The 14,664-nt window shown below is 42.8% G+C and overlaps 1 protein-coding gene across 1 annotated transcript in view; it reads left to right on the forward strand.

The window, feature by feature from the left end:
- VWA3B (von Willebrand factor A domain containing 3B) overlaps positions 1–14,664 on the forward strand; it is a 149,644-nt gene that overhangs the window by 120,265 nt on the left and 14,715 nt on the right. The window contains exons 22-23 of the mRNA XM_033100927.1: positions 8,147–8,258; positions 14,377–14,501. Coding sequence (XP_032956818.1) covers positions 8,147–8,258; positions 14,377–14,501 — 237 coding nt within the window. The remainder of the gene's footprint in view (positions 1–8,146; positions 8,259–14,376; positions 14,502–14,664) is intronic.

Consider the following 14,664-nt stretch of genomic DNA (forward strand, 5'->3'; position numbering starts at 1 on the left):
TAGTTCATTCACTTATTCTTTTCCTTAGATTCCGCATATAAGTGAGATCATATGGTACTTATCTTTCTCTGTCTGACTTATTTCACTTAACATAATGTTCTTTAGGTCCATCCATGTTGTTGCAAATGATAAAATTTCTTTCTTCTTTATGGCTGCGTAATACTCCATTGTATAAATGTACCACAGTTTCTTAATCCAGTCATCTACCGATGGGCATTTCGGTTGTTTCCATGTCTTGGCTGTTCTGTATAGTGCTGCAATAAACATAGGAGTGCATAAAGATTTTTGAATTGGAGTTTTGGATTTCTCCGGATAGATACCTAGGACTGGAATTACTGGATCATAGGGTAATTCCATTTTCAGATTTTTGAGATACCTCCATACTGTTTTCCATAGTGGCTGCACCAATCTGCAATCCCACCAACAGTGCACAAGCGTTCCCTTTTCTCCACATCCTTGCCAGCACTTGTTGATTGTTGATTTATTGACGATAGCCATTTTGACTGGGGTGAGGTGGTATCTCATTGTGGTTTTTATTTGCATTTCTCTGATGGTTAGTGAGGTTGAGCATTTCTTCATATGTCTGTTTGCCATCTGTATGTCCTTTTTAGAAAAATGTCTCTTCAAGTCCTCTGCCCATTTTTTAATTGGGTCATTTGTTTTTTTGGAGTTGAGTTGAGTGAGTTTTTTATAGATTTGTGATATTAATCCCTTATCAGATATATCATTGGCAAATATCTTTTCCCATTCAGTAGGATCCCTTTTTGTTTTATTGATGGTTTCCTTTGCTATGAAAAAGCTTTTTAGTTTGATGTAATCCCACATGTTTATTTTTTCTCTTACTTCCCTCGCGCGAGGGTATATATCAGTAAAAATCTTACTCCGGGTAATGTCTGTGAAGTTTCTTCCTATATTTTCTTCTAGGTATTTTATGGTTTCAGATCTTACATTTAAGTCTTTAAGCCATTTTGAATTTATTCTTGTGTATGGTGTAATGAGGTGGTCCAGCTTCATTTTTTTGCATGTGTCTGTCCAGGTTTCCCAGCACCATTTATTGAATAGACTGTCTTTAACCCACCGTACATTCTTTTTCCATTGTTGTAGATTAAATGGCCATATAGGCATGGATTTATTTCTGGACTCTCTATTCTGTTCCATTGATCTATGTGTCTATTTTTATGCCAGTACCATGCTGTTTTGATTACTGTAGCCTTGTAGTATAATTTGAAGTCAGGTATTGTTATACCTCCCACTTTGTTCTTATTTCTCAAGATTGCTGAGGCTATACGGGGTCTTTTATGGTCCCATATAAATTTTAGGAGTATATGTTCTATTTCTGTGAAAAACGTCGTTGGTAGTTTGATAGGAATTGCGTTGAATATGTATATTGCCTTAGGCAGTATGGACATTTTAACTATATTAATTCTTCCTATCCATGAACATGATATGTGTTTCCATCTATTTATATCTTCTTTCATTCCTTTCTTCAGTGTCTTATAATTTTCTGAGTACAGATCTTTTATTTCTTTGATTAAATTTATTCCCAGGTATTTTATAGTCTTTGGAGCAATTGTAAATGGGATTGTTTTTTTAATTTCTCCTTCTGATGTTTTATTATTGGTATATACAAATGCAACTGATTTCTGAATATTAATTTTGTATCCTGCTACTTTACTAAATTCATCTATCAGCTCTAATAGCTTCTTGGTGGAGTCTTTAGGGTTCTCTCTATATAGTATCATATCATCTGCATATAATGATAATTTTACTTCCTCCTTACCAATTTGGATGCCTTTTATTCCTTTTTCTTGTCTGATTGTTGTGGCTAGAACTTCCAGCACTATGTTGAATAGAAGCGGAGATAGTGGGCAATCTTGCCTTGATCCTGATCTTAGGGGGAATGGTTTTAGCTTTTCCCCATTGAGTATGATGTTAGCTGTGGGTTTGTCATATATGGCCTTTATTATGTTGAGATATGATCCCTCTATTCCCACTTTCTTAAGGGTTTTTATCATAAAGGGCTGTTGGATTTTATCAAATGCTTTTTCTGCATCTATTGATATGATCATGTGATTTTTATTTTTCATTTTGTTAATGTGGTGTATCACATTAATTGATTTGCGGATGTTGAACCACCCTTGCATACCAGGGATGAATCCCACTTGATCATGGTGTATGATCTTTTTAATGTATTGCTGAATTCTGTTCGCTAATATTTTGTTGAGGATTTTTGCATCTATGTTCATTAGAGATATCAGCCTGTAGTTTTCTTTTTTTGTGGTGTCTTTGTCTGATTTTGGGATCAGGGTGATAGTGGCTTCGTAAAAAGTGTTTGGGAGTATTCCCTCCTTCTGGATCTTTTGGAAGAGCTTGAGGAGAATTGGTGATAATTCTTTTTTGAACGTTTTGTAAAATTCACCTGTAAAGCCATCTGGTCCAGGGCTTTTGTTTGTTGGGAGATTGTTGATTACTGATTCAATTTCCCTGGTGGTAATCAGTCTATTCAGGTTTTCTGTTTCTTCTTGAGTTAGCCTTGGAAGGTTGTACGCCTCTAGAAAATTGTCCATTTCTTCCAGATTGTCAAATTTGTTGGCATACAGTTGCTCATAGTAATTTCTTAAAACTTTTTGTATTTCTGCAGTGTCCGTTGTCACTTCTCCTCTTTCATTTCTGATTTTATTAATTTGGGTCCTCTCTCTCTTTTTTTTAATGAGTCTGGCTAAAGGTTTGTCAATTTTGTTTATCTTCTCTAAGAACCAACTGTTGGATTCATTGATCTTTTGTATTGTTTTTCTGGTTTCTATTTCATTTATTTCTGCTCTGATCTTTATTATCTCCTTCCTTGTGCTCCCTTTGGGCTTATTTTGCTGTTCTTTTTCCAGATCTCTTAAGTGTGAAGATAAACTGTTGATTAGTGATGTTTCTTGTTTCTTTAGGTAGGCCTGTAAAGCTATGAATTTCCCTCTTAGGACTGCTTTCGCAGCATCCCATAGTTTTTGGGTCGTCGTGTTTTCATTTTCATTTGTCTCGAGATATCTTTTGATTTCTTCCTTGATCTCCTGCTTGACCCATTCATTATTTAGTAATAAGTTATTCAGCCTCCATGAATTGGTGTGTCTTCCAGTTTTTTTCCTGTAGTTCATTTCTAATTTCATAGCATTGTGATCAGAGAAGACAATTGGTATGATTTCAATTTTCTTAAATTTATCAAGACTTGTTTTGTGGCCTAACATATGGTCTTTCTTGGAAATTGTTCCATGTGCGCTTGAGAAAAACGTGTATTTTGCAGCATTGGGGTGAAATGTTCTGAAAATATTGATTAAATCCAAGTGGTCCAATGTATCATTTAAGGCTGTTGTTTCCATATTGATTTTCTGTCTGGAAGACCTGTCCTTTGTTGTCAGAGGTGTGTTGAAGTCCCCTACTATGATAGTGTTACTGTTGATCTCTGTCTTTATGTCAGTCAGTACCTGTTTTATATATTTAGGTGCTCCTATGTTGGGTGCATAGATGTTTACTAGGGTTATGTCCTCTTGTCGGATCGATCCCTTTATTATTATATAGTGCCCATCTTTATCTTTTAATATGTTCTTCATTTTAAAGTCTATTTTGTCAGATATAAGTATTGCAACTCCAGCTTTTTTCTCATTTCCATTTGCATGAAATATCTTACTCCAACCCTTCACTTTCAGCCTGTGTGTGTCTTTTGTTCTGAGGTCTCTTGTATACAGCATATACAAGGGTCTTGCTTTCTTATCCAGTCAGCCACCCTATGTCTCTTGATTAGAGCATTTAATCCATTTACATTTAAAGTGATTATTGATAGGTACATAGTTATTGCCATTTTTGAATTTGTAGTTAGGTTGTTTTGATCTTTCTTCTATTTACAGAAGTACTTTTAGTATTTCTTGCAATGTTGGCTTGGTGGTAATAAATTCCTTTAGCTTATTATTTTCTGGAAAGCTCTTTATCTCTCCATCAACTTTAAATGATAGCCTTGCTGGATAAAGCAATCTAGGTTGTAGGCCTTTGTTTTTCATCACTTTGAGTATCTCCTGCCACTCTCTCCTGGCCTTCAATGTTTCTGTAGAAAAGTCATTTGATAGTCTTATGGGAGTTCCCTTGTATGTAACCCTCTGTCTTTCTCATGCTGCTTTTAGGATTCTCTCTTTGTCTTTAAGCTTTGCCATTTTAACTATTATGTGTCTTGGTGTGGACCTGTTTGGGTTTATCCTGGTTGGAACTCTCTGCACTTCCTGTTGGTTTCCTTCATCAGGTTGGGGAAGTTTTCAGACGTTATTACTTCAAATATGTTCTGGATCCCTTGCTCCCTCTCTTCACCTTCTGGTATTCCTATGATGCGCATGTTGTTGCGCTTGATGTTATCCCAGAGGTCTCTTAAGCCATCCTCATTGTTCTTTATTCTTTTTTCTTTCTGTTGTTCCGTTTGGGTGATCTCTGCTACCTTGTCTTCTAAGTCGCTGATTTGATCTTTTGCTTCATCTAACCTGCTGGTAATTCCTTCAAGTGAGTTCTTAATTTCGGTAATTGTGTTCTTTAGTTCTAACTGGTTGTTCGTTATGATTTCTACATCCTTCTTTATGTCTTCTCTAAGCTCCTTAAACATTCTTATCACCAGTGTTCTGAACTCTGTCTCTGAAAGGTTGGTTACCTCTGCTTCATTTGGTTCCAGTTGTGGAGGTTTCTTCTGTTCTTTTATTTGGGACGTGTATCTTTGTTTCCCCATTCTGGCTGACTCTCTGTGTTTGCTTTGATGTATTAGGTAGATCCCCTAGAGTTCTTACTTCTTGCTAAGTTATCTTATATACTATGTGTCCTTCATATTTGACTTGCACTACTTCGTTCTTCTCCTCTGGGTGTGCTCCAAAGGTGACTCTTGTGTTGTGTATATTGTCCTGTTGAAGAAGATCTTTAATTGCTTTTTGCTTGTGAGTAGGTGGGGTTAACTCCTAGGCTGACTCGTTGTGAGACTTGGCTCTGCCCACCGCAGGGCGTTCTGCTGCGTGAGGGTTGACCATTTAAATGTGGTTTGGCCTCTATGGGCTCTAGTGCCTGCAGAGAATTCCCTCTGGTTGTGTGACTTGTAGGTCAAACCCAGTAGTACTCTGGTTTGGTCTGGAGTTGGCCTCTGGATATGTTGAATCTTGTGCCTCTTAAGCTCGGTCCTGGTAGGGCAGTTTCAGAACAAAGCAAATCACCAAGCACAACAACAACAACAAAGAAAAAAATCAAATACATTCACATGTAAAAACACCCGATAACCCCCACTCGACACAGGCAAAGATATCAAAGATATAAAGACAAAGCAAAACAAAACAAAATAAAGCAAAACAAAAAGCAGCGCCAGTCTTGGCTTAAGCCCACCAAGTAATGTCCAGGTTGTCCTCTGCTGTACCAAAGAGCCCCCTGCTTATTGCGCAGGCAGAGCCGGTCACCTGGTGCCCAGAGTGACTTTGGGACTGTAGATTTAAATGCGTGGGCCTGAGGGGTCTGGATGATAGTTTTTACAAAGTCAGTGCAGTTTCTGCCCTTGCCTGCACATATGCACATTGAGAGTAGCACCACCAGCCCCGTGTCCAGTACTCCTGAGTCTTAGGGCACTTCTTCAGTGTGTGTGTGTATGGGGGGCTGTGGGCGGGAGATTTCTGAGCTGCTGAAAACCCAGAGCTGCGTCTGCCTTACTGCTGATATCTGGTAGTGTCTCTGCAGTTGCACTTGCTCCGCCCTAGGCAGGCCAGAAAGGGTGGGGGCTGGGGGTGGAGGAGTCTCTTCTCTCCTAGCCCAGGCAAAATCACACTCTTCCCAGCCTCTTCCCTGGGTCAGGGCTGCCTGTCAGTCTTCCCAGAGCCTGAGCACTACTACGGCTCCTCTGTAATCTGACACTACTCCTCAGTTCAGGGGCCAGTTTAAGTCACTGGAAGGGCGGGGGTAGGATTGGAAGAGCGAGGGGAGGGGCCCAGGTATGGAGCTGTGTTCTTTGTCCGCCCTAGGGCCCTCTGGCCGCCCTCCCGGCGGGAGAGATCAGCCGTGGGACGCAGGGAAAGAGCCCACCTCCTGGTCTCTGTGCTCTCCATTCCGCCATGGGATCCCGTGTGTGCCTGGAACTGCGGGTGCCACCGCGGTTTTCGCTACCACTGCCGCCACCGCAGGCCGGGACCCGCTGCGGGCCCGTGCGTTTTCACTCCGGTCCCTTCTTTCCTTCCCCTGCTCGCCCAATTAGCGCACCTTCAAGTAATCCTTCCACAAGTCTCTTAGCTGTTCTGTGTGATGAGCAAAGATTTCTTTGATGGGTTATAGGTCCCATTTGTAATAAGATCCGGAGGAGAACTCAGAAAGTGCGCCCCGCTGCCGCCATTCCTATGACGTCATTCCCTATAGCAGGATTTTGATCCAAAAACTAGTTCTAGTTAAACCCTAGAAATGCATTCTATACCTGATGTGGAAATGTTTGTTAAATGGAAAAATTTAAAGCATCAGACATGTAGTAAGTTCACTGTCCTCACCCACGCAAACTGGAGAGCATGACCTTGAACTGAAGTGATGAGATGAAAGGAGGGTGCGCCATTTTGGACCCTGCTCCACATCACCTGGTCATGGAATCCAGCAAAAAGTGAATTGGATTCTCAGGGTTTTGGAGACAAGGCGAAATCAAATTCCCAGTGGACAGTGTGCTGACTGGCAGCACCACTGCCTGTCTGACTTCCTCACTGGCACTGGCAGGCAGCTGAGCCTGGAGACATGTGGGCTTATGGATTTAGTGCAGGCACTCCATCCCCTCTGACTCTCGTCCTCCCTGGATTTCTTTTTAAAACCCAGTGACATGCATGTATTTTCCTTGTGCGTGGGTCAGGTATGGCAGGAAAGGATCGGGGCTGGGATGTTCTTTGGTACGGGCTGTACTTTGTCTCTAAGATCTTCAGCAAGATTTGAAAACTGCGGGTTATCGTCTTTCTGTAAAGGTGCTGAAGGAACGGCGTGGCTAGCTGCCCTCGCTGATGTCCTTCCATCCGCCACCAGTGCTCTATTTCTGTGGCATGAACCATTGTAGGAAAGCTGACCCCACAGGTGTGTTTGGCCATGGTTCTCTGCTCTGTGTGTGGTGTAGCTGAATTGATGTTAGCCAGGATGAATCACTGAGTGTACATTGGATAGTTCCTTCCATAAAGCTATGTGCTGTGGAAATAACCAGAAATGGATTGCTGCCGGTAGTAGTAACAGTTGCAAACCAAAGCAGAGTAAACGGGAATTCCATGTACAAGGCCCTTTGGTACCTGTCACGGTCCTTTCGGGGAACTCACAGGTATGTGAATGATTTGAGGGAGGGCCTGGTACTCTTCGGCCATTTAGAAAGGCTGTTCTTAGATGTCATTTTCAGTGTATGAAAAATGACCACGCGGCCCTCTGCGTTGCCAGCATTCGCTGTTGTTGCCCATGCAGGGGAGGTCTTCACAGAGTGTGGGGTCGTCCTGCCTTTTTCTGTACGTTTCGTATATAAATGGCTGAATAATATTCCCTTGTATGGATATACCTTTTTTCCCCCTGAAATTGCTTGGGGGGTAAAGTCTTCCGAGAGAGATTATAACTGGGCTGGGCTTTGAACGGGTTATCTGGAACAGGAAGGATGTTGCTCACTTTTTAAAATCTTTTTTTCTCTATGTTCTTCAGATTGGATAATTTTTGTTAATTTGTCTTCAGGTTTCTTTCTTCTGTCATATCAATTCTATTGTGCCCTTCCAGATATTATAATTTTCACTTCTACAATTTCCATTGGGTTATTTGTCTTATAATTTCTGTTTCTCTGCTGAAAACACCTAGTCATTAAGAATATTTACTTTTACCTCAAGGACTGTGGTTGGAATTGCTGATTTAAAGTCTTCATCTGATCATTACAACATCTGGCTCATCTCAGTATTGTGATCCACCACTGATTGCCTTTTCCCTTGAGAACTGGGCATATTTGCTTGCTTTTTTTGTATGTTGCATTTTGGATTATATAATGGATTTATTGAATCTTATATTTTAAGGTTCTAGATCCTGTTTAAATTGTCTGGAAAAGGTTATACCTGTGATTTTCACTGTCTGTATTGACTTTTCCTATCAATTATTTATGTTTTATGCTTTTTAGCAACAGAAATTTCAAGGCAATCCAACAAAGAAAATCAAACCAAAGAAATTGGATCACCTCAAAGGCCAGAAGGTTATTGCAAGATGTGATGAAAATGGCTTTTATTTTCCAGGTAGGTATGATTCTTTCGTTACAGAATATGATATCAGGGACCAAAGGTTCTCAAACTGCTTCCCCTAGGACACTGACATCTCACAGCTGTACTAAGGTATTCCACTTCAAAAAGGAAATGATGATGGGGTTTCTCCCCATATTTGCATGTGTGGGGGGAATAGCCAGAAAAATATATTTATTTGAATCTCTCATTTGTTTAGTCAAAAAATGTTTACTACACATCTACTCTGCTCCATATAGGTAACGTTCCTAACGTGCAGGTCTAGTGTAGCGAGCAAACAGATGGAAATTCTTGTCTTCGTGGAACTTGCATCCTGGTGAAGGAGACAGACAAGCAAGTAACTAAATATGTAGAGTGTCAGATCGAGTGCTATACAGAGAGAAATCAAGCCACGAGGGGAGTTGAGAGTGTCAGGGTGAAAGGTGCATCTCTGCATATGGTGGTCTATGAAGAGCTTCTGGGGACGGTGACAAATGAGTAAAGACTTAGAGGAGGAGGGGCAAGCCATGCGATTGTCAGAGGAAGAGAGTGCTAGGCAGAGGACAGCAGGTCCTGGGGCCGGAGTGCACATGGCACAGGAGGAGAGGCCGGTCTGACTGGACCTGAGATCTCTGCCCAAGGGTTCCTGAAGAAAACAGCCAGGTGAAGTTCAAGCAAGAGCTGCATGGATAGTGAAAATAATACGAATGAAGATCTAGAGGTGAAGGAAAACATTTTAAGTCTGGAGAAATAAAACAGATTATGGCTGGAACCTAGAATGCAAAGGAAGGGTGGAAAATCATAAGGCTTTTCAGAGCAGTAAGTGTGGGCCATTCATTAATGTGTCATGGTAAGAAGTTTAGACTTTATTGAGGAGTCACATTTAAAGCAGGGAGAAACACAGTTACACTTGAAGTTTCAAAAAGGTCTCTCCCATTGCTGTGAAGAGCGGACATGGAGAGGATTAGGATGTCACTCAGGTCCCTGGCTTGGGCCACAGGTAGACAGTGGTACCTCCTGGAAATGGTGTGAACAGGGAGTAATGAGGTGTGTCTGGGACATGGTGAGTCATAGGTGCACTACTTGTGTATTGATGTGTCTGAATCTATCTCCAAGCAGATTTCCTCTCCAGACCCCAAGTAGTCATCAACACAAATGTAGTCAGTGAAATCATGGGAAGGGCCTGTAGGGAAAAGAGAGAGAACCCTGAGGAAGATCTGTCAGGCGAAAAGATTACACTGCAGAAATATAGCTGGTCTTATATAGACATTATCTATCAATCCCAGTTAAAAGAATAATTCTTTAAGTTTAATTTTTAAGTGGGAAAAAGTGCTTCAGCAGTAGTTTTGGGTTCCAGCAGGCAAATGTGTAGAAATGACAACGAGGTCATTTTCTTTCAAATGTGATAAATGTGCTTTGGAGTTGACTGGACAAGAGTACATGTGGATCTGAGCATTTGAGGTGAGCTCATAGGCTAAGGCATGAAACTCTTCTTTGCAAGAGCAGAGCCTGACAACCTGGGGCTCTGATTTGCTGGGAGGCGATTACAGGAGGCAACCCCTGCTTGGTTTTCTGAATTTGAGCCCTGGAGAAGGGTCCAAGGTGAATTTGGCAGTTGCATGAAAATGCTGAAAAGGACTGGATTCCAAATGGCTGGATTAGGGCCTGCGATCAGTTTGCTGGCCAGGGTCCCAGAGAAAACTTTTCCTCAGCCCTATCCCCATGTGCTAATAAGATCCTGAGGACCTCCTGCTGCCGATCCGGGGAGGTCATGGGGGTTACACTGTGGCCACGTGCAATACCCGAGACCAGGTCTTTTTAAATACGTGATTAGAGGCCTAGAGTGCACACTCCTGCGAGCTGCGAGCTGTGGATCCAGCTACTCGGGAGCAGCGCGCGCTCACTGGACGTACGTAGTTTTTGTCCCCCTCCCCCCAAATCATTGGATCTTTTCTTTAATTGGGAATTGCAACGCTACTGTCATAGAATTATTTTTTATAAAAAATAATTTCAAACTTACAGAAAAGTTGCAAGAATAATGCAGAGAATTCCTGCATACTTTTTACCTGGATTTATCAATTTTTAACATTTAACCACATTTATTTTTACCATATTTATTATTTTATTTTATTATCCCTCTGTTTCTCCCTCTCTTTACCCCCACACATAAACACACATTATTTTTTTCTGAGTTATTTGAGATTAGGTAATATCATGCCCCTTGACCCCTTAATACATCAGTTTATATTTCTCAAGTACAAGGGTATTCTCTTAATATAACCACAATAAAGTTATAAAATCCAGGAATTTATCATTATTTTACTACTTTTTATCTGTGTATTTCCATTTTGTTAATTGTCCCAATCATGGTCTTTATAGCATTTTATTCTCTAGCACAAATCCCTATCCAGAATCATGTATTTAGTTAAAATGTCTCTTTGGTTTAGAATCATTCTGCACCCTTTCCTATTTCATGATATTGACATTACTCGAGAGGAAGGTCAATTACTTTCTAGGATGTTCCTCAGTTTGGGTTAGATTAGGTTCAGATTATGCATTCCTGGACGAGATGCTACCTAAGTGATGTAATGATGTCATGTCCCTCTCAGCATATCCCATCAGAGGCATCTAATGCCATCTGCCCTCATTAGTAGTATTTAGAACACCTGGTCACTATGCATTACTCTTTCCTCCCTTGCAAAAAGAAGACCAAATAGGGTTTTGTGGAGCACAAGCCTGATATTGATTGGTGACTCCTGTCCTGACAAGTCTTGTTCAAAACCTCCTGAACGTTTGTAATGAAAAATAGTTGGCTTTGAAATGTACCTCAGCACAGGGTGGCTTTGGGGTCATTGGATCAGTGTCCATGGTGAAGGCCGGGTCTCCATGCGAGCAGAGCTGGCCGGTTGTTGCTGCCATCACTAGGAGTTGAGGCAGGGACTCTGTGCAGCTGCCTGTGTCCCAGGGCCAGTGTGCTTCACCCAGTTAAGGAATGGACGTGACTTGCCAGTAGCCAGCTTATCAGAATGCTGAAAGGCAGGAGGAGGACACATTTCGAGCCTTACTGTAAGTCACCGTGTGTGGGAATGGGGTCGTAGTCACTGCTGCTCGGTGAGAAGCAGCATTTTACTTCAGGAAACTCACAGTGGTGAAAAGTCTGGGTTGCAAGAGTTCTGCACTGTGCCATAGGAGCAAGTGATATGGAAGAAAAATGCACGTGTGGCGGGGACTGAATATTTTCTCACTTGTAATGATTTAGGGTCAGAAAAGCCTAAATCATTTGATTTATCTGAGGTCTGCCTCTTTACTAGCCATCTGATGTTCTTTGAGCCTCACTTTCTTTCTTTCCAAATGGAGTTGAAACAAGGAAACTCCCATAAAATTGTTGTGTAGATTAAATATGCTAATGTGCAGCATTTTGTAATTGGAAACTGTTCATCACTTGAGAGAGTTTTCTGTGGTCCCACCCGAGAGCAGTTCTTAGGAGACAGAAACACCCCTCTCTCAAGGGTGGAGGAGGCTACTTGCCGTTTAAAAACTAACAGTGTTTCGAAGAGGCAAAAATCAGCACAGTGGCTGGAGAGGAGCCCTCTGAGACGGAAGGAAATGAGAATGTGGTGAGTAGTGTAGAGTGGGGTAGGGCAGGTGGAGCAAAGCTAATGCCTTTTTCATGGGATTTAAGCCAGGCTGCAAATATCAGAAGGTTCTCACAGCTGGAGGTTAAAAAAAAAAAAAAAAAACCCAGTCCCCAGCCTGTGCGATTCCTGTTTGTTACAAAGATAAAGAACTACGCCTGCGTCGTTCACCAACTGGACTGACCCATGCTGTCTGCTTAGACTGTGTTCCAGGCCTCTGATCTCAGAGCATGGGCCATTTTTGCTGAGAGTCTCAACGGGGCCACATCCTCTTTCCCCAGCCGAGCACAGGAGAGCCCTGTGTCGAGGTGGGGAGCCAGAGTACCCAAGGCAAATGGCTGGGATTGCCAGACCTCCATCAGGAGAAAGGCCAGCCAGGCCCCTGAAATGGTTCCCAGCGACATTTGAGAGCCAGGAGACATGATCTCGCCTCTCTAGAGGTGAGGACGGAGAGCAGCTGCAGCATCAGGGAAGCCCTAAATTGGAAGCTGATCTTGAATTAGGACATAGAAATGGTAACAACTCCTTAATTAGATGGACAAGGAGCAAGGACTGAGTCGGAGCCCTGACTGGAGGGCGTGGGGGCAGGAGCACAGCCAGCCCAGGGAGGTGTCTATATCTTGAGGCTGGTTCCCAGTTAGGCTGCAAGAAAGCACACTGATTTCTGGAGGTGGACAAAGGCCCATGTCCGCAGAGAATGTACAAAGAAGAAAAGAGAACTGAAGGAACTAAGAAGAGCCTGTACTAACACCAAAACCTTCAGGCCTAATCACCTAGGCAGGCGCGGCAGACTTTTTCCCTAAGAGGCAGAGAACAAATGGTTTAGACTCTGCCTGGCCAAGCAGTCTCTGGGCTTCGGCAGACAGCTGGAAAACCATGTAGCCAGTGTAAGATGGGATTGTGCCAAGTCCCAAAGGCTAGGAATGTGTGGCGTGTCACTCTGCCAGTGTGGCAGTCTTGGGGAACCAGGTCCTGACGCTGAACCGTGGTAGTTGGGAGGTGGGGTCTTCATTGTTTCCATAATAGGAATTCTTTCTAAAAAGTAGTGTTGGGGGGTGGACAGGTGGCTCAGTTGGTTAGAGCGCAAGCTCTGGGCAAAGGGGCTGCCAGTTCGATTCCCACATGGGCCAGCGAGCTGCACCCTCTGCAACTAGAATGAAGTCAGTGAGCTGCCGCTCAGCTTCCGGGTGGCCAGATGGCTCAGCTGGTTGGAGCACAGGCTCTCAACCACAAGGTTGCGGGTTCGACTCCTCGACTCCCACAGGGATGGTGGGCTGCGCCCCCTACAACTAACAATGGCAACTGGACCTGATGCTGAACGGCATCCTCCAGAACTAAGATTGAAAAGACAACAACTTGACTTGGAAAAGTCCCAGAAGTACACACTGTTCCCCAATAGAGTCCTGTTGCCCTTCCTCAATTAAAAAAAAAAAAAAATCTTAAAAAAAGAGAAAAAAAAGGCTGAAGGAAACCTTACATTTAAAAAAAAATAAAAAGTAGTGTTGGCTTTTCTAATTAAAAGGGTAAAGTCCATTTATGGTGGGAAATACTTCAAAAGTATTTTGAAGAATACTTCAAAAACCAAATTGAACATTTCAGTTCGATAAGAAAGCACACACAATGGAAGGCTGGTTTTCATATATGTGGGTTTGTGTGTTTTTTAAAGATTTTATTTCTTTGGTTATTTAAAACAAAAGACATGGACTCGAGATGAAAATCAGCAGCTGTTTCTTTGCCGCGTAAAAGGACATGGGACTTTGCCAGGGCTGGTGTGTGAGCTGGGGGATGCCAGGCACTCGTGCAGCAGGAGCCCCGTGGGGAATGGCACATTTCTGTCTCGCAGCTGTCACTGCTAGAGGAAGTGTCCCTGTCAAAACTTCCCCTCAATATTTATAATCCCTTTATAATGGGAAAATACACGTCAGCTAGGCTAAATGACAAACTATGTGAAGCACCATAGGTATTTTCTTTCCCTGTTACAATAATCTCTTTGAGAAGTGGAAGACAAGGAAATGCCTGGTTTCTTTTTTCTTTTCTCCTTTTTTGGTTGGTCATTTTAGGGAAACTGCGGGATGTGCTCAGTTACCTTTTCATTTATCTATGAAGAGCTGGTGATGGGAATTCACATTTCCTTTTCACTTTCACAATTTAACAACATCGACTTTCTTTAAGCATTATAGAAGGAAATATGGCTAAAATAAGTAGATGAGGAAACCAGATGGTAGGAAGTGTCCAGGAAGAGGATATTTGTTTCCAGAAACGATGTTCCCTGTCAGGATGCTGGATGAGCTGGGGATGCTGGATGAGCAAGCTTCTGCGTATCCTCTGGGCTGCCCAGCTCAGCACGCTCCAGACCAGTGTCATCTGGGAGAGATACCAAAGAGCACTCTGATCTAAACAGGCTAAGTGGGATAACTTAGCGCCACTTTGGTTCCCTTGGGCCAGCCTAAGGGAACAGACATTACTTGTCTATATTTTATTTTAAATCTGATTCCTTCCAGGGGTTGTGAAGAAGTGCGTGAGCCCTACCCATGCACTGGTGGGCTTCAGGTATGGAGACACCAAGGTGGTGCCTATCTCTTTCATCACGCCTGTGGGGGGCGCCATGCCCTGCCCGCTGCTCCAGGTACCTGCTCCCGGCCCCCCTTCCCCATTCCCAGTGCTCTAAGGATGGCATGGCCACCGTGGGGCCCTTGGCTGCACATCTCGCTGGGCTCCTGCACAGAGCTTAGGTTTGAGAGGGAAGAGCAATGGCCCCACGCTGTCTGAGCCCTGGCCTGGCGATTTCT

This window comes from Rhinolophus ferrumequinum (assembly GCF_004115265.2).
Source record: "Rhinolophus ferrumequinum isolate MPI-CBG mRhiFer1 chromosome 13 unlocalized genomic scaffold, mRhiFer1_v1.p Super_scaffold_3, whole genome shotgun sequence".
In the NCBI taxonomy this organism is placed as follows: domain Eukaryota; kingdom Metazoa; phylum Chordata; class Mammalia; order Chiroptera; family Rhinolophidae; genus Rhinolophus; species Rhinolophus ferrumequinum.